General features: G+C 49.6%; 2 protein-coding genes across 6 annotated transcripts in view; both read left to right on the top strand.

The window, feature by feature from the left end:
* The window catches only part of FAM199X (family with sequence similarity 199, X-linked), a 35,133-nt gene extending 31,873 nt beyond the window's left edge, over positions 1–3,260 (top strand). For all 4 annotated transcript variants that reach the window (XM_085852597.1, XM_085852596.1, XM_085852594.1 and 1 more), the window contains exons 5-9: positions 668–844; positions 1,212–1,307; positions 1,523–1,588; positions 1,810–2,115; positions 2,208–3,260. In XM_085852597.1, the coding sequence (XP_085708723.1) occupies positions 668–844; positions 1,212–1,307; positions 1,523–1,588; positions 1,810–2,115; positions 2,208–2,378 (816 nt within the window). In that variant the 3' untranslated portion in view covers positions 2,379–3,260. The remainder of the gene's footprint in view (positions 1–667; positions 845–1,211; positions 1,308–1,522; positions 1,589–1,809; positions 2,116–2,207) is intronic.
* Positions 3,261–4,706: 1,446 nt separating this feature from the next.
* Positions 4,707–19,944, top strand: part of RAB30 (RAB30, member RAS oncogene family) — a 17,501-nt gene continuing 2,263 nt past the window's right edge. Inside the window, exons 1-3 of one of the 2 annotated variants that reach the window (XM_085852600.1) lie at positions 4,707–4,922; positions 15,071–15,215; positions 18,501–18,584. In XM_085852600.1, coding sequence (XP_085708726.1) covers positions 15,129–15,215; positions 18,501–18,584 — 171 coding nt within the window. In that variant the 5' untranslated portion in view covers positions 4,707–4,922; positions 15,071–15,128. Of the gene's footprint in view, positions 4,978–15,070; positions 15,216–18,500; positions 18,585–19,944 lie in introns of both variants that reach the window. The other variant, XM_085852599.1, reaches the window with a different exon arrangement.

The raw sequence follows: 19,944 nt of genomic DNA, 5'->3' as shown, positions 1-19,944 counted from the left end.
TAGTCCGTGAGCGTCAGCTGCGGCTGTATGGACATGACTCGTTTTCCTGGCGCTGATTCTGCTCACCAGATTCTCTCAGTGAGGGAGCCTTGTGAGTGGAGGAGGACAAATGGCCGACCACGTGCCTCGTAGTTGCAGTTGGTTGATCAGCATCTCAAGTAGATGGGGATAGGCCAGGCATCTGCCTGGGGGATGACCAGACGGAGGCCCCTGGAGTACCTGCAGAAAGTGGACGCACTGACACGCTGCTCCAGCGCATGCTCCCATACCTGACCTGACAGTACGAACGAGTTCGTAATGTTTACCCTCACCCACCTTTCTGTTTAGGTATAAATTTAAAAGGTAAAGCTCGTATTTTGTTTGATTTGCCTTATTTATTGTATTTTTAAATGTTTACAAGTTCTGGAACCGACCCCCCCCTCCCTCCCCTCCCCTCTTCCCATTGACCCTTGGTTTCCACAATCGCGGTTAACTGCCGTGGTATTTTTCCAGGAACCTAACCCCCATGATATTGGAGGGTTTACTGTACTTTCTTGAAAGCTCTCAACACTCCTCTCGAATGTGTGTTTCCACAATTTATGGGAGGACCTTGCTTGGCACATTGGTTTGGTGAGGTGCGGGTTGAGGAGTTTATGAAACAATATCTTGGCCTTTTTTTGTTGTTCAGTTTCCAAACAGTGACCTGGCAAGCTGCAGTGACACCACCTCTGATTTGGTGCCCAGTGTTACCAGCTCACCAAATTGTCGAGGAAGGAGAAGAAGCTGGACTCGCCATGACAACCGCTCAAAGGTCCCTCGTAACCTTGAAGACTTACCATGGAGTGCCATGAGCAATGACGAGCAGGTATAACGTAGCAAGAGAGGAGTGCGTCGTGGTGATGTTCTTCACTTCAATCCTTACTGCTGAGATTAACCAATACCATGCTTCACTTCCTGTACTAACAAGATCACGGCTGCAAATGATTTCTGCAGTGGTTCTGTGTTTCGTTAACCGACGCATCACAATGAAATTTTTGCTTTTGTTTTTCTGAAAAGCAAATTTCAAAAAGCCTTTTTAAACGGCAAATAAAGATCACATTGATTTGGTACATTGGTCAACCAATTGTTTCCAAAGTGCAGATTCCTCAAGAGCAGGGAGGGGAAGTGAATCGTGCAATTTAATGCTGCACAGCGAGCTCCTCGTGTACTCTTTATTTATTTATTTTCTCCAGGTGGAGTACATCGAGTATCTGAGCCGGAGAGTGAGTGCTGAGATGGGACTCAGGGAGCAGTTGGACATCATTCGTATTATCGACCCCAATGCGCAGGTGTGTGTGTTGTGTGAACGCTTGCTGAACAAATGAATAAAGCATTTTAAAATTGGAATGAAGGTGCAATAACTATAGTTTTTTTTTTTCTTTTCTTTATTGCCGAATGACCTGTTTTCTCTTGTAAAGAATGATCATCATTTGTTTACATTATCTTGTGTTTTGCTCGTGTGCCAGGTCTAAAATTTTATTTCCTATCCCCTTACTGATTACAGGTCTCTCCCACTGACAATGAGTTCATAATAGAGTTGAATTGCCTCACCGATGCCAAGCTTCAGGAGGTGTGTGTCAACATTGTCACCGTGATTGGGATTAAACAGTTGTTTGTGCAGATTATCTGCATTTTAACAACGTTGCCATTCCAGATGCACTTTTCCTTTGTGACTCTGCTTCCTTGTGGTGGGAACCGACGACCTGCAAAATTGTTTCAATAACATCCAAAGTTTTGTGATTTCTCTTGTTTGAGCTCTGAAACTGTCTTTACATGTACCGCTTTACTTAGGTGAGAGATTACATTGGGCAGCGCTGCGGATTGCTGGCACTTGCCCGCCGTACACGCCGCACTAAGGGCCTGCCAAGTAGTAGCAGCAGCAGTGGTGGCGGCAGTAGCTGCAGCAGCAGTGCGATGAGCAGCAACTCTGTGGCAGTGTTTGGAACACGAGCCCCGACAAGCCCTTTGCACCCCCAGAGTGGAGGGCTGGTGACGTCAGTGGGAACTGCATCTGTTGGAGCCGTCGGCCTTAGCCGCAGCCACAGTGATGGAAATTTAGCTGCAGTGGCGGCCGCCGAGCGCATCCGTGATTCAAAGGTACCGCCGATGCGTGTTTTCCTGTTAGATCGGCGCTTGCGGGGGTAAGCATTTTCCATGCTTTCTTAACTCTATCATGTCCGATTCTGCAGAAACGTTCTCGCGAGCGAAAGCTACGTCAGAAGGCTACACGCCGACGGCAGCTAAAGGAGCAAAGGCAAGTGCGCAAGGAGGAACAGAGCGGCCTGTTCCTCAACGAGGAGGTGCTATCGTTGAGTGTCACCGAGGAAGATGATTTCAGTGACGTGGATGTCCTGACGTGACGCAGAATCGCTGGACGTGTCGCATCAGCCGATCGTTCACAACTCGTGCCTTTCCCTAAAACCTGCTGCTGTTTGCTGGGCCGGTTGTTACTTTGTCGTACAATTCCACCCATTTGTTTTCACGGGCTTTGCTCGTTTAGCTTCTGTTGGATTCTCTGGCCTGCTATGATTACGATGTATAACGCTGCCTTTCTGCCAGGTTTGTGCGTTATTGCTGTGTATATGAGTATATTGTATATCTTGTACTCTTCGGGGAGGGGTTGGGGGAGCAGGTGTTGAAAAGAAGTATTATCCCCGATTTGTGCGTTTCGTAAGCTATGATTTAAATAACAATAGATTTACATTTCTCTAGAAAGTTTTTAATGTACCTCAATATTTATTTTTGCGAACTCTTTACAAACTTGGTTTTTGTGGAGTTTTATCCACATTTAATGGAGGTTTAACTTTTTGTTTCACTCGGAGATTTGCGGTGGGGGAGGAACTGAAAAAAAAAACTTCATCCATTGATTCTGGGATTGTGGTCGCTGGGTCGAGCACACTGGGTCAGCACGGATTGATCCAATGCTTAAACGTGAGCGTTTGTTATTAAAAAAAAATTTTCTTTTCTTTTCATCTCGTGGGCCTTTGAAGTCAGCTTCTTGCATGTGATTGTTGTTGTTTTTTAAAATGTTTTATTTTTTTTATTTTTATTTTTTTAAATGTCTGTGCTACTTGAAAGAAGTGTTCTAAAAAAAATCTTTTGAAGACGCTCATTTCTCCTGCCGTGTCATTTGCCTGTTTTCTTTCTGAACCACTGTTATTTGGTGCTTTTTCCACAATACTGTAAAACAGCTTTTGTGTAATGCATTGGACTAATCTGTTAAATATATTCCTGTAAAATTACACGTCATGTGACTGCTTTTGTTTTATCGAGTCTATGGAATACGTTGTTTGAAACTACATGGGTGAACGTCCATCTGGTAACACCTTTGGTGGTTGCTTCACTTTGAATTATTAATTAATCGTTTGTGCTTTCGAGCCTGGCAGGGGGTTCCATTGAAGGAACATGACAATGGTGGTTAATTACAGTTCATTTGTGTGACTATGTGATCGTTTCATTGGTCCTGATGAAATATTCAACACTTGGTGATCACCTGAAAACAAAAGACCAAGCAATATTATTCTGCTGTCGAAATAGTTGTATACACTGGTAGAGGTTAAGGGATTATGAAAACTGGGTGAACATTTCTTGAACATATCAACTTGTGTTGAGGAATGCATGCGTGCTAATTATCTGGGATATGAGAGGTGGGCAGGTAGGCTGCAGAACCGTCTCCTGTGCTGAATGCTTTGCATACCAAGTTGAGGGAAGTTCATATCATTTCCCTCCAACTACTCCTGTGCCACATCTTCAAAACTCGCCATTCTGTGTATTGAGCAGTACACGTTCAGACCCAGCTGGCCCCAATCCCGAGGTCCAGAAATGTGCCCGTCATGTATTTCATTCCAGGTACATTGACTTCTCATGGCAAGTCGTGGTTTTCAGGTCAAATTGGTCAAGTGGTTGAGATGTCGGATGTTTGAAATGGTGTGTCCGCAGGGGGCCCTGCAGGGGCAAATCCAGGAATTGGGTAGGTGGGGGGGTTCCCAAATAACAGAAAATCGAAGTCATATGAACGTGATGAAAACTTTATTGCAGCTTTCAAATAAATGCACATTCACATATTCTTTGATATGCATGTATTGTGCAAAAAGATATAAAAGTTAATTTAATATTTAAATGCATAACGGAAAATAAAATAGCTTGAATTCAATAAACTTCAAGTTTCAATCTTAAATATCATGACTAGTGAGCCCAACCTGAGTGATGGTTGTGCCGATATGACATACTAGGAGTTCTGGGTGACCAGGGAACCCCTGGGTTTGCCACTGTAATGGTAAATATTTTTTTGTTGGGAGTGGGGGGGGGGATTCCGGGCAACCAGGAAACCCCCCTGGATTTGCCACTGCCCTGCATTCGGGAGCACCCCTGGCCATGCCACTTCCGCCAAACACGTGGATGGAGGAAGTTGTCCCACGGCGTCTTCCGACGAGAGCAATCCCTTTTCGGACGGTACCTGGGTCATGGGATGTGTACATGGATAGATTGGAGGGTAGACAACCTTATCTCGTGACCCTCTGTTGTCAAACCCTCACGTTAGTCCATGAATGTGGAGTTAATGACGGGAGAGTACGTAATAAATGAATGAAGGTTTATGTGAGCTGCAATGCACGAGGTGAATGTTAATCAAAGGGGCGTGAAAGATCACCGCCATGCTATTTCTCCCCCTGTCACGATGGTTCACTCCATTTCCGCTAGTCCCGGAAACGTGCTTTTGTTTCGAAAGCATTACGTCATGGTCATGCCCTGTGTTTCAAGCTGGACTCAACGGACAGGGTCTGCGGTCCGCGATAGCGCCACCTCAAGGACAGCCTGATCGGCACCCTCGACCCCCCTTCCTCCTGAACGGACCCTTATCCCCCAATCCACCGTTCCCCAGGCCGCTCTGCCAACCCTGGGACTGGGTGAGTGACGGCACCGATTCATTCCAGACTTCGCTCTCATTCTCGCCACAGCGCGGTGAGCACGATCCGCCCGAAACGGAATCATTTATTTATCGTTCCACTTGTGACGTAATCGGTGTACTTTCCCCCACAAGTCACTCGCGCTGTTTACTAACTACGTACGGTTCTGCGATAATGATTTTTCTACATTGTGCATACAACGTTTGTACAGTACTCGCGCTCGTCATTGTTTCCACGGTGGTATATCGTTGTTGGTGGTTCGGAAAGACCCCGAAGGGATGGTGGGAAGAGTAGAGGGAATCGTTCACCCAATTTTCCAAGGACCAAGGTTCCTGAGGTACAATGTTTAGGTTTGTGTGAACATTGGTCCGTGATTGGCGGTGAAACGTCTATCTCGCTGGATGATCGACATTTCCCACCAAGCACGTCACAAGGTTCTGGCACCACACACACATCACGGGGTTCTGGCACCACACACGTCACAAATGGCTTCCACCACGTCACAACGTGCTTCCACCACACACGTCACGACGTGCTTCCACCAAGCACGTCTTACACCAAACACGCCACGACGTGCTTCCACCACGCACGTCACAAGGTTCGGCCACCACGCACGTCACAAGGTTCGGGCACCACGCACGTCACAAGGTTCTGGCACCACGCACGTCACAAGGTTCTGGCACCACGCACGTCACAAGGTTCTGGCACCACGCACGTCACAAGGTTCTGGCACCACGCACGTCACAAGGTTCTGGCACCACGCACGTCACAAGGTTCTGGCACCACGCACGTCACAAGGTTCTGGCACCACGCACGTCACAAGGTTCTGGCACCACGCACGTCACAAGGTTCGGGCACCACGCACGTCACAAGATGCCGGCTCCACACACACCGCAATATGCTGGCACGGCGCATGATGCGAGATGCTGGCACGGCGCAAAATGCTGGTACGACACATGCCACAAGGTGCTCACACGCTGCAAGATGCTGGCACGACGCAAGGTGCTCGCACGGTGCACGCCGCAAGATGCTGGCATGCCGCAAGGTGCCGGCACGGCGCGCGCCGCAAGATGTTGCCACCACACAAGGTGCTGCCACCACACAAGGCACAAGCTGCTTCCACTGCACGTACCACAAGGTACTGGCATGACGCAAGACAAGGTGCCTGCATCATGCACATCATGAAATGCTTCCACCACACACGTCACAAGGTACTGGCACTGCACAGCCCACATAGCTGACATCGCATGCGTGCTCGCGCAGAGAGGAGCAGTCTCTGCATGCGCACTCGCGCAGGGAGGAGCTGCCACTGCATGCACGCTCGCGCAGGGAGGGGCTGCCACTGCATGCGCGCTCGCGCAGGGAGGAGCTGCCCCTGCATGCACGCTCGCGCAGGGAGGAGCTGCCCCTGCATGCGCGCTCGCGCAGGGAGGAGCTGCCACTGCATGCGCGCTCGCGCAGGGAGGGGCTGCCACTGCATGCGCGCTCGCGCAGGGAGGGGCTGCCACTGCATGCGCGCTCGCGCAGGGAGGGGCTGCCACTGCATGCGCGCTCGCGCAGGGAGGGGCTGCCACTGCATGCGCGCTCGCGCAGGGAGGGGCTGCCACTGCATGCGCGCTCGCGCAGGGAGGGGCTGCCACTGCATGCGCGCTCGCGCAGGGAGGGGCTGCCACTGCATGCGCGCTCGCGCAGGGAGGGGCTGCCACTGCATGCGCGCTCGCGCAGGGAGGGGCTGCCACTGCATGCGCGCTCGCGCAGGGAGGGGCTGCCACTGCATGCGCGCTCGCGCAGGGAGGGGCTGCCACTGCATGCGCGCTCGCGCAGGGAGGGGCTGCCACTGCATGCGCGCTCGCGCAGGGAGGGGCTGCCACTGCATGCGCGCTCGCGCAGGGAGGGGCTGCCACTGCATGCGCGCTCGCGCAGGGAGGGGCTGCCACTGCATGCGCGCTCGCGCAGGGAGGGGCTGCCACTGCATGCGCGCTCGCGCAGGGAGGGGCTGCCACTGCATGCGCGCTCGCGCAGGGAGGGGCTGCCACTGCATGCGCGCTCGCGCAGGGAGGGGCTGCCACTGCATGCGCGCTCGCGCAGGGAGGGGCTGCCACTGCATGCGCGCTCGCGCAGGGAGGGGCTGCCACTGCATGCGCGCTCGCGCAGGGAGGGGCTGCCACTGCATGCGCGCTCGCGCAGGGAGGGGCTGCCACTGCATGCGCGCTCGCGCAGGGAGGGGCTGCCACTGCATGCGCGCTCGCGCAGGGAGGGGCTGCCACTGCATGCGCGCTCGCGCAGGGAGGGGCTGCCACTGCATGCGCGCTCGCGCAGGGAGGGGCTGCCACTGCATGCGCGCTCGCGCAGGGAGGGGCTGCCACTGCATGCGCGCTCGCGCAGGGAGGGGCTGCCACTGCATGCGCGCTCGCGCAGGGAGGGGCTGCCACTGCATGCGCGCTCGCGCAGGGAGGGGCTGCCACTGCATGCGCGCTCGCGCAGGGAGGGGCTGCCACTGCATGCGCGCTCGCGCAGGGAGGGGCTGCCACTGCATGCGCTCGCGCAGGGAGGGGCTGCCACTGCATGCGCGCTCGCGCAGGGAGGGGCTGCCACTGCATGCGCGCTCGCGCAGGGAGGGGCTGCCACTGCATGCGCGCTCGCGCAGGGAGGGGCTGCCACTGCATGCGCGCTCGCGCAGGGAGGGGCTGCCACTGCATGCGCGCTCGCGCAGGGAGGGGCTGCCACTGCATGCGCGCTCGCGCAGGGAGGGGCTGCCACTGCATGCGCGCTCGCGCAGGGAGGGGCTGCCACTGCATGCGCGCTCGCGCAGGGAGGGGCTGCCACTGCATGCGCGCTCGCGCAGGGAGGGGCTGCCACTGCATGCGCGCTCGCGCAGGGAGGGGCTGCCACTGCATGCGCGCTCGCGCAGGGAGGGGCTGCCACTGCATGCGCGCTCGCGCAGGGAGGGGCTGCCACTGCATGCGCGCTCGCGCAGGGAGGGGCTGCCACTGCATGCGCGCTCGCGCAGGGAGGGGCTGCCACTGCATGCGCGCTCGCGCAGGGAGGGGCTGCCACTGCATGCGCGCTCGCGCAGGGAGGGGCTGCCACTGCATGCGCGCTCGCGCAGGGAGGGGCTGCCACTGCATGCGCGCTCGCGCAGGGAGGGGCTGCCACTGCATGCGCGCTCGCGCAGGGAGGGGCTGCCACTGCATGCGCGCTCGCGCAGGGAGGGGCTGCCACTGCATGCGCGCTCGCGCAGGGAGGGGCTGCCACTGCATGCGCGCTCGCGCAGGGAGGGGCTGCCACTGCATGCGCGCTCGCGCAGGGAGGGGCTGCCACTGCATGCGCGGCCGCGCAGGGAGGGGCTGCCACTGCATGCGCGCTCGCGCAGGGAGGGGCTGCCACTGCATGCGCGCTCGCGCAGGGAGGGGCTGCCACTGCATGCGCGCTCGCGCAGGGAGGGGCTGCCACTGCATGCGCGCTCGCGCAGGGAGGGGCTGCCACTGCATGCGCGCTCGCGCAGGGAGGGGCTGCCACTGCATGCGCGCTCGCGCAGGGAGGGGCTGCCACTGCATGCGCGCTCGCGCAGGGAGGGGCTGCCACTGCATGCGCGCTCGCGCAGGGAGGGGCTGCCACTGCATGCGCGCTCGCGCAGGGAGGGGCTGCCACTGCATGCGCGCTCGCGCAGGGAGGGGCTGCCACTGCATGCGCGCTCGCGCAGGGAGGGGCTGCCACTGCATGCGCGCTCGCGCAGGGAGGGGCTGCCACTGCATGCGCGCTCGCGCAGGGAGGGGCTGCCACTGCATGCGCGCTCGCGCAGGGAGGGGCTGCCACTGCATGCGCGCTCGCGCAGGGAGGGGCTGCCACTGCATGCGCGCTCGCGCAGGGAGGGGCTGCCACTGCATGCGCGCTCGCGCAGGGAGGGGCTGCCACTGCATGCGCGCTCGCGCAGGGAGGGGCTGCCACTGCATGCGCGCTAGCGCAGGGAGGAGCTGCCACTGCATGCGCGCTCGCGCAGGGAGGGGCTGCCACTGCATGCGCGCTCGCGCAGGGAGGAGCTGCCACTGCATGCGCGCTAGCGCAGAGATTACCCTTCATGTTTTCTTTCTTTGCATGGCATCGCAGCCCTCTCGTCATCGTTTGGGATTTTAGGTCTGAACCCCAAATGCTGTGTTGATTTGTCCAAACTAAGATTTCATTTCACAGTCCTCATTCTATACTTGATACCAAGTTGGTGCAGAAGGCGCTTACTCACCTTTGAAGTGTCGAGTTAGGGTTCGATTTCTGACTCCACTATAAACTGTCAGATTGGTGCTTCACAGATATGTCATTGCATCACAAAGTACATCTTCCTCCTGATCGACGTTAAGCTGGGTGGCCCGTCCCGTTTGTGGACGTGAAAGATCCTTTGCTGCCTTTTGTGAAGCATAGGTGAGTTGTCGCCAGCACCCTGAAAAAATGTATTTTTCCTTGCCAAACTCTTACTGTTCCAAAGGCAATGGCAAACCACCTCATAATATTTCCATGTCTTGGAAGATGCTTTGGCAGTCCCAGTCCTTGAGACCATAAAATATATGGTTTTCTGGTTCCTCCACGACCCTCGCATGTTGGAAGAAAGATGTGGTGTTTCAGAAAGATGTGATATTGTTGCGGGGCCGGACGTCGGCCGCGAGCACGACCGCGAGATGGAGCTGCAGCGTAGGCTCGACCGATTGCCCGGAATTCAGATTGTACTTCTTCGGAAAAGTCCGAAGAGTACGGGTCTCTTTCGGACCGTGAAGGGTCAATATTTCCACCACGTTGTACAGGGTTATTTTCCAAATCTTCAAAATTCCTAGAGACCACGTGGTGATCTACCGAGACTACACCCTCAATGGCACCTGTACGGAACGAGCTGCTTGGCATGCTCGTTCCTTGTGCGTCCCGAGCGGTTTTATCACCGGGTTCTGTCGGTCCGTTTGTCCCGTTACAACGGCAATGGCCAGCGAATTCCCAACACGCAGCATGCTCAGTCAATGAAAGAATGGACAAGAACGAGCTGAAACATTTAACAAATGGGGGTTTATTTATACAATCGGTGGGGAATGAGGGAAGCACGTAAGGGCAGAGCTAAACCGATTATTATTATTAAGCACGTAAATACAGACAAAAGCACTCATACATTTCACTACTTATTAGGTGGGCCCACGGATACACACACCCAAAGAATCGGACCAATGGTCTTTATTAGGACCTTCAGCTCTGAGGGACAGGCGGGCTGAAGACCAGGGTCTAACTTGGACCTGTCCGCCTCATGCGGTCTTCAAGTTGGTTGGTCCGGTGGTAGGTGAGACGAACCTGGACACCGGCGGGCGACCCTTGCGGTTCCTGCAGAACTGGCGTTCCTCGAGCTCTCGGTTGTGGTGAGGAGGAGAAGGACGGCGTTGACCAAGGATGGCGTTGACCACGACCAGCCAGACAGGCTCCCTCGGGCGAGCGCTCCATCAAGACGGGGTGTCCAGGTCGGGGAAATGCTCTTCTGTTCCTCTGCTCTTTCTCTCCTCTTTCGGCCGCTCTGCGCTCTCCTTCTTTCCTCCGTTCTGCGCTCTCCTTCGTCGAGGAAGGTCCCTTATCATGGAAGGTCCCTTGTCGTCTCTCGATCACGAGGATTCTCTCTGATCAGCTTCTGGCTCCCCTTTTATCCATCTCCGCTGGCCCGACCCCTCCCCCCCTCGGGCCACGGAGAATCCCAGGGCTGTTCTCTTCTCTGCAGCACTGCCGCAACGCAACGGTCATTTCTGTTGTCGTGCCCCTCCCCCACTCGGTCCGCGGAGAATCCCGGGGCTGTTCTCCTTCTCTGCAGCACTGCCGAAATGGTCATTTCTGTTGTCGTGCCCCTCCCCCACTCGGTCCGTGGAGAATCCCGGGGCTGTTCTTCTCTGCAGCACTGCCGCAACGCAACGGTCGTTTTGTTGCTGTTGTTGCGGAAGATGAGGTTTTCCAACAAAGGGAAATCCTAGCTATAAAGATAAATCACTGTACATGTCAAACGTTTATTTATGTATTAGACAAGGGAAAGGAAGATATCTATAAAACGCATACTTACCGATATAACTAAATCTATAGGACCTGAATGTTGTGTATGATAGGTTTCCAAATTCGTAACAATATTTCAATATTTCGACTCGAGTCTCTTGTCCGACTTGAGTGTTATCTGACTTGCTTTGTGGATTACTCCGGATTGGCTTGCAATCGTCCTGGCTGTGTCGTGGCAATCATGATGACAAAAGGGCGAGAACTGGGTTAAAGTTCCAATCGTGTTTTGTTTTCCTCCTCTGATCATTGTGCAGATGAATCTTCGTGACCTTTGGTTGTTTTGAACTCATCGTTGCTTTGGCCATAGATCTTGGAATCTGTTCGTATTATATTCAAAGGATATTCTTCCAACGAAAGATGACATTTGTGATTGAACGATGTGCTCTCAGCATGGGGAAAATGTTTGTCCTTCTCAACGGATTGTCGGTGTCACTGACAAAGTTTGAGGGTTTTTGAAACTGACAAATTCAATCGTGTGATTAGTCTATATTGTCAAGAGGTGGTGGTGGTTGTGGATCCAATAACTTTTGAAAGTCGTTTGGGTGCCACAGAGAAGTCTATGTGGGGAAATTATCTTCTCTGGGCTCAATTTCTGATTGACCATGGGAATCGAAGCCACACCATTTGGGCAATCCAAAAAGGCTTTAGCCACGCTCCACCATCGAGCCGCTCATTCTCCTTCTTGAGAATACTTCAAAGACTATTTTATTGAAGGATTTCCTCAAAAAATCAATTGTCGGGTAAATATCCTTTGGAAAGAATCTCGCTTAAGTCGGTAAGGGCAAATTGCAGCCACGACCCTGTTTAACATGGGATTGTAGTTTCGAGTTTATAACTGTACTGTGCACCGAAACCACCGCCGGTGGTTTGCGAACCTGTCCTGGCTTGCTGCAATGGCATCACTAATTAAGATTTGCGACTTGATTCTTTTGGGTTCTAACATCAAAGCCAGACTTGATTATATGACCTTATAATACCATGGTCTAACCACACATGCAAATATGATTAAATAGCCTTTACCGCGGCCTAACCACAACCACAACCACAGACACCATTAGATGGCTGAACCGCTTTGTCAAATTCACATTGACGTTTTAATGGGCAAGGAATGAAATGCCTCATTTTAATCAGAATTTTCCTTGAAATTACATGCTGATGTACTTTGTGTACATGTAATAATTAATTGTTAAATTTGACAATCAAAAATGTAGGGTGAAAAAAAATCAATGGCACTATTGTTAATGATTTGCTCTTAAGGTGAATCAGTACCGAAGCAAACGTCTCCGATGTTCCTTTGGTGTTGTCCATGTTTGTATTTGTCCTTCTCTTTGCTACGTTGCAAGAAGAGATGACTGAATGTTTCCGGAACCGTTTCTTCATTTTAGGAAAAGGTTGAATTGCAACTGAAGGAGCAGTTCAGGAACCAAATTTTAAAAAGTAAAAATAATTCAACTGAGCAGGTCTTACCCGAGACGGTGTTACATTTAAATTGAACACAGAAAATGGCCATTTTCACCCCATGCACGCGAAGTGAAAAGTGGGGTTAACCAATTGGTTCGCTTTGTCTATGTTTGGTTGTCTGTCTTTCTGTCTGTCTGCAAACATCAGTTTATGATTGCGGAACAACTTGATTTCAATTGAATGTTAAATTCTGAACACGAATCGAAAAATGAACCTGCAGTTTAGCAGGACATTGGCTCTCAATTTGTCCCGATCGCACATGCGCAGAGAGGAGTGAGATAGTTTTACTCTGTCTGTCTGTCTGGCAGTCAAACAAAAATTAATGTCATTCCAAACAGGAAACTTACTGTTTTTAGCAATGTTATAAAGAATACAAACAACAGTCACGAAGAACTAACATAACGTGTTAAATAAGGAGAAGCAGAAGGCATTTATTCGGTTTAAAATAACAGGAATGGAGTTATATTTATATCACTATCGGAGTAAACAGAGGCAAGTTAAGAAAATAACTCGGCAAGCCAAAAGAGAGTATGAGAAGGACATGGCTAAGAATATTAAACATAATAGCAAGGCTTTCTTTAAGTATATCAGGGGAAAAGAACAGGTTAGGACCAGTGTGGGCCCATTGAGGAATAGCACCGGGAGAGTGGCGAGTGAGGAAAGTGAGATGGCAGGCTTATTAAACAGGTATTTTGCTTCAACTTTTACACAAGAACAGTCAGGAGAATTGCCAATAGCTGAGAGTATCAATTGAGGAAGTGAGGAAGGGCTTTTGCAGAAGATCCAGGTTGGAGTGGAGGAAGTAAAGGAACAGCGAGGTCATCCAGATGATATGCACCCAAGAGTATTGAGGGAAGTGGTTGAGCAGGTAAGCGAGATTATAACGGATATTTTCAATAGTTCACTGGAGTCAGGACAGGTACCGGAGGATTGGAGAGTAGCAAATGTAACACCATGTTTTAATAAAGGATCCAGAGAAGAATTGGGAAACTATAGACCTGTGAGTTTGACTTCAGTTGTGGTGAAGGTGTTGGAGATATTAATTAAGGATCGGATGAGGAACCATTTAAACAAATACAAACTAATGACACAAAGCTTGGAGGTAAGGTGGATAGCAGAGGGGGTGGTGATCAGATTCAGGAAAGTATTGATACTTTGTAGATTGGGCAAAAGATTGACAGATGTAATTTAGCCTGAGCAAGTTTAAGGTGTTGGGGATGGGAAATAACAATGAAAATAGAGATTACAGGAAACAAGGGGTCATTTTGGAGCGTGTCACACAGGAGAAAGACCTGGGGGTGGCAATTTGCGAGCATTGTAATGTGGTGTCATTGGATATTCCGAGAAACCAGGTAGCATTCGTTGCAAGATCACCTGCTGTACCTGTAAGGCCACTTAGTACCTGCAATTTCAGCAGAAATTTGTAATTGGTTTAGGGTGCTGGTGATGATTCCCCTACTCTCTGTGAAAGACACCAAGATGTTTATCATTAACCTCCGCCATCGAAGATCGGAGGTTACTGTTTTCACCCCTTTCTGTTTGTTTGTTTGTTTGTTTGTTTGTGAACAGTATTACAGAAAAACTCGACGGATTTCGACGAAACTTGGTGGGAGGATTAGGTATGGTCCAAGGATCATGCCATTAGATTTTGGACTTGGTCGAAAGTCCAATATGGCCGCTATGGCGGCGATTTTGAAAAAATATTTGAATTTTTTTTTTTTTTTTGCATTTCTCCATGTTTTAAGTGATTTCCAACCCCAAAAAATTGTTAGAGAAAAATAAATTTGCAACTTTTTTTTCAACAAAATTTCGATATATATATATATATATATATATATTTTTTTCATTTCTACATGTTATAAGTGATTTCCAACAAAAAACATGCCAAAATTATAATTGCGGCTGATTTTGGAACTTCAGGTGGATATACCCACGTAAAATAAATTTCTGTCTCAAGGAACCTAGTTATGACTAATGAATTGAGTATGTAAAAGGGAAAGTTGCAAACTATAACTCTGTGAGCACTGTTGACGTCAAATTGAATGAATAGGATATCAGGTTCACTTGAGTGACCGAGCAGTATTGGCGGCGGAGGTTTTGCACTCTACCGAGTGCTCCCCTCTCTAGTTTGATCTGGAATCAAACCCGGACGAGGAATCTCCGTGTTCAACCTCTGCAACATCCTGTCAAACTACATTGCAAATGTATTGCTGAACTTTCACACCAACTAAAAGCTGATGAACCCCATTAGATGCTAAATAGATGTTCATAGTTTGTGATTACTTTGCATTAATTAATTGATGTAGTTAATAATTTACTTCCCACTGTTCATTGCTTGATATTTCAAGATGTCAGCTCAGCACTTTGGTGGTGATTTGGTGATGTCAGCACTGAATCCTTTGTGATTACACCTCTGCTAGTCAATACCTAAGTTACAATTAATGATTAGTTTGCAGGATTTTACTTTTATATAGATTTTGTTACATATCCATGTGAAATAAAGAACAGTTTGAGGCAGATAACATGTGAAAAATCTGAATTTGCTTCTGAACTTTATCTGTTCTTTAAACCTGATCCTAATGTTCCTTTTGCATTAACTTTCTATATCGGGTTTGTTATGTTCCTTACAGATTTGGAGCCCACCTTAAGCTGTGGAACTGCTTTGGGGAGGGAAGGAGGTCAGGAAGCATGGAAGATTGTGATTTTCTGTTCAAAATAGTGCTTATCGGAAACGCAGGTGTTGGGAAAACGTGTCTGGTGCGGCGTTTCACACAGGTAAGGCCTGGGCATCTTCCATTCCAGCTGCATACTCGGTAATATCCATTCAGAGCATGTTATTAACCCCACACCAGGTTTTGCAACTTACAAGTTGCTGCAAATTTCACAACTCGCGTGCCCTAAAAACCTGCTCTGCTGGTTTTGCACATCCTCTCTCTGCTATTTTCACCCTGTCATTTGGGATAGGTCATCTTCCATCTGCTTGGAAATCAGCCAACATCACTGCACGACATAAAAAGATACAAAAAGTGATAACCTCAACTACAGACCTATCAGCTTCCTTCAAATCATCAGCAAGGTCATAAAATCCATCATCATCGTTGATATGAAAACTTTCCTTTTCTTCAACATCCTCATCTCTCCAACTTGGTTTCAGACCAGGTCACTCAACCTTGGACATGCTGCTTCTACTTACTCAACAAAGGATGGAGGCTCTCAATGTCAGACATGAGATCAGGGCCATCTCTCTGGACATATTTCATGCTTTTGATACAGTTTGGCATCCTGTCTTGCTCTCCAAACTGTCTGCCTGTAGCATCCAAGGCCAACTCCATACATGGCTTACTGACATCCTCTACTCTCGGAGCGAACGTGTGGCACTCAACAGAATCCTTTCATCTCCTTCCCCTGTCAAGGCTGCATTGCCTCAAGACAGTGTTCTGGGCCCAGTCCTATTCCTGATCTTCATCAATGATTTCTCTGACTCTCCGGAAAATCCTCTTTATCTGTTTGCCGATGACTTCACCCTCTACCGTGACATCCCTCGTCCTTCAGACAGGCAGCCTGCATCCTCATCCCTCTCTTCAGACCTTCAAAAATAATGACAACCTGGTCAGACACTTGGAATGTGTCTTTCAATCCTGACAATCTCACCCTTTCACTATCTCTATGAAAGGACCATCTGGCAACCCCCACCCTTATCTATGAGGGGTAGTCAATAAGTAACCCTAAAATGGCGATATAAATTTGAGAATGTATTGTGTGTAGTTGCAGACGACATATGTTATATCTATGGGTAAGAGTCATGTTTTGCCTGTTTTAGATCTGGCAACATTGAGCGTATGACGTCAGTAAAGCAGTTCCAAGATGGCGGCTCCCTTTGAAGCATGCACCAGGGAGGAGTAACGTTCTGTCATCCGTTTCTTGGGAAGTGAGAGTGTGCAGCCCAGTGAAATCCATCGTAGAATGAAGATGCAATATGGTGATGCATGTTTATCGCTGCAGCAGGTGTACGACTGGGACAGGAAGTTTAAAAGTGGAGTGTCCAGTGTGGCAGACGCTGCTCGCTCGGGCCAGCCTCACAGCCGACACCAGAAATGGTTGCAGGAGTTGAGCGCGTGCTAAGGGAAAACTGTCGCATTACGCTGGATTAAGTGGTGTCTGAATTGAACATTAGCCATGGTTCAGCACACCATATCATTCACAATGTGCTGGGGTTCTGCAAAGTGTCTGCAAGGTGGGTGCCGAGACACCTCGCACCCGAACTGAAAGAACGGTGAGTGGACGCATGTGAAGAACTGTGAGGTTGCGAAACAGAAGGTGATGCTTTCTTACAGCATATAGCGACTGGGGATGAAAACTGGGTCCACTACTTTTAGCCAGAGACGAAGAGGGCAAGCAAAGAGTGGTGCAATTCAACTTCACCGAAGCCCAAAAAATTCCGCACACAGCTATCCACTGGAAAAGTGATGCTGATGCTCTTCTGGGATAACCGAGTCCCACTTGTAGAGCATTACATGCTCAGAGGGACCACAGTCACCAGTGCATCGTACTGTGACCTCCTTAAAAATCATCTGAAACCAGCAATCGGATCAAAACATCGTGGACTGCTCATATCGGTGTTTTTCTGTAGCATGACAATGCTCGGCCGCATACTGCCTGCGCAACAGCTGCAACAATCGAGGATATGCATTTTGAGTGTCTTCCTCATCCACCCTCTTCTCCAGATCTCGCCCCTGTGGATTACCACATCGTTGGGCCACTTAGAGGCGCTTGGTGGAACCACTTTCCGATCCGATTAAGAGGTCCACGAGGTGGTCCACGAATGCCTACACAAGCAGGCAAAATATTTTTTTCTAGAAGAATCCAGTCCTTTGTGAAGCACTGGAAAAATGCATTGAATGCAATGGAGATGATGTTGAAAAATAACAGGTGTTACACACGTACATGCAATAAACAATTTGTGAAAAATATTTTAAGGTTGCTTATTGACTGGCCCTCGTACTTTCTTAACAATTATCTTGAAGTTCAGTCATTCAAACTCCTGTGTCCCACTATCAGCCACAATCTTTCTTGGGCAGACCACATTTCAAAGTTGACTTCCAAAGCCAGCCGCTGACTGGGCATCCTCCGTCATACAAAATGCTTCCTTGGCACACCTGAGCTTTCCACCTACAAGGCCTTCGTCCGCAGCTTGATGGAGTGCTGCTCTCCCCTCTGCGCTGGTTCCCCTGCCTCACATCTTGCTCAGCTTGATGCTGTGGAATCCAAGGCCTTCAAGATCATTGGAATCTCCCGTGCTGAAGCTGAGTGTATGGGCCTATCTTTTTGCCATTGCAAACAGGACAGTGGTCTCTGTCTTCGACCATCTCCTTTCTGGTCTTGCACCCTCTACTTTTTCCATGCTTTGCCCCCCCCCCCCCACACAGGTTTCAGCGCGCACCGCACCGATGGGGGCCCTCGTTCTCATGCAAGCAAGAGGCAGAAAGAAAACGATCATGCCAGTTCCGCAGCTTGGCTCATTTATCATATCAACACATACAGTAATCATTTATCACAATTAAATTACCTCTTATGCTAATACATGTACATACATACCTCCTAATATATGTACATTGTACATACATACCTCCATTGGGACCATACTCTGTGTGGAGCGTTGGTGCTGCCTAAGCAGTCTCCTTGGGTATTGAGCACAATGCTGGACGGATCGCCACTCTGACACAATATACCAGCATGCTGGCACTTATTTTGCCGACCTCGGAAGGATGAAAGGCTGAGTCAACCCCACCTGGTATTAATTCAACAGCCGAGTGGGATTTGAACTCAGGATCTTAGGATCCCAAGCCCACCACCCTAACCATTAAGCCAACACCAGGCATTGTGCTAATACATGTACTAAGGAAATAACTATTTCTAAGCTATACATCGTTAACTCCAAGAAGCCATTTCTTCAACAGTATATTGAATGATTGTGACACCGTGGCCTTTTTTGTTGTGGCATTCTCTGAATTACCGGTGATACAAGAGCACTATTCCCCAGCCTACTCCCCTGTCCCACAGGGCTTGTTCCCACCAGGGCAGGGTGCCACCATTGGAGTCGATTTCATGATCAAGACTGTCGTGGTGGATGGAACTAAAGTGAAGGTACTGCTCCGTTTTGTTACATTGGTTCTTAATGGACTACATGATGACCGCATTGCAGTGAACAACCCTGCCAGCAGGCGTGGCCAGAGGTCCAAAATAACTATCAAAGGCTGGTAATGATGTAAATTTTTGCACATTTTCTCTTTTGAGTAGTTGCCTGTAAAGTTTGTTTATCTCTTCTTCTTTTTTTTAAATCTCAGTAATTTCATCGCTCACATCTTCATATTGGTTGGTGGTGAACATAAAAAAAAATCTCAAATAAAAACAATTGGTATTAAAGTATTTTATGGTTTTCATTTCCCTCTGTTCATCTCATCCCTTCCTCTGCCTTCTCTGTTCTACTGAAAGAACTCCCTTTACATTGGTGATTCCACAGGGAAACAGAAGTGGAGTTTATCTCATTTGTATTCCTGAAGAGTTTTGCATTGCAAATGGACTTTGTCATGCTCGTAGACAAGGGCCCTCATCGTTTGGGTTTCATCAAAGCTGGGAGAGCAGTGCTGTCCAAAATGTCACAATAAAACACCTTCATAAAGCACTGGATGTTTTGCAATGTGGGGGTTTCTGATAGAAAAATCTCGGCTCATAGAAGGGCAAGGTGACAGTGTAAAATAGAAACAAATTGACAGTGGGACAATGAGGTCAGTTTTACACATCAAGCAAGGGAATGAGGGAATGAAAAAGAAGAGGGGTGAGGAGGAAATGCAGTAACGTGCAAAGTAATTGTGGGAGATTCTGATCATTTTGAGTTTTAGATTACACAGTTTTAGATTAGTGTGTGTGTGTGTGTGATTCTGTAGCCCCACCCTGGAGGGTGGAGCAGTACTTTAATTGAGCTATTGATAAAGGCCTTGTGGACTGTGAGTTTTACATTTGATCAGTTGTGTGCTGTCCCAATTTGGTACTAAACTGTGTCATTACAAATGAACAGGATAGAACCAACATCATAAATATATGTTGAAAAATTACTGGCCCAGACCGGGAATCAAACCCAGTTCCTCTGGCGGACATGGATGTGTCCCCCGACAGTCGAAAGCAGGCCCTAGCTGCTCCTATGGTTGGCAGCGAGTGCCCTGGAAGCAGTGGTGGAAAGAGAGTGGCACTTGTATATGTGGAAGAATTGCGTTGCTCAGCCGGTGGGTCACCCAGATAGCTCAGATGGCAGAGCACTGGTACAAGATGCTTGCTTGAGCTGTTTTGCAGGTGGTTTAACAGGTTGACCAAAAAAGTCTCACATAACGCATTTGCGATTCGTACCTGTACATTGTGCTGGTTGCGATTCGTACCTGTACATTGTGCTGGTTTGTTCAGTCCTTCACAATCTTCCCCTGTTCCATCGAATAAGATGAGCTGAACATTG

Source organism: Eptatretus burgeri, chromosome 13, assembly GCF_056783735.1.
Source record: "Eptatretus burgeri isolate ZD-2024b chromosome 13, Ebu_testis_v1, whole genome shotgun sequence".
NCBI lineage: Eukaryota > Metazoa > Chordata > Myxini > Myxiniformes > Myxinidae > Eptatretus > Eptatretus burgeri.
The sequence above is the reverse complement of the archived record's forward strand: the minus strand, read 5'-3'. Positions and strand labels throughout refer to the sequence as shown.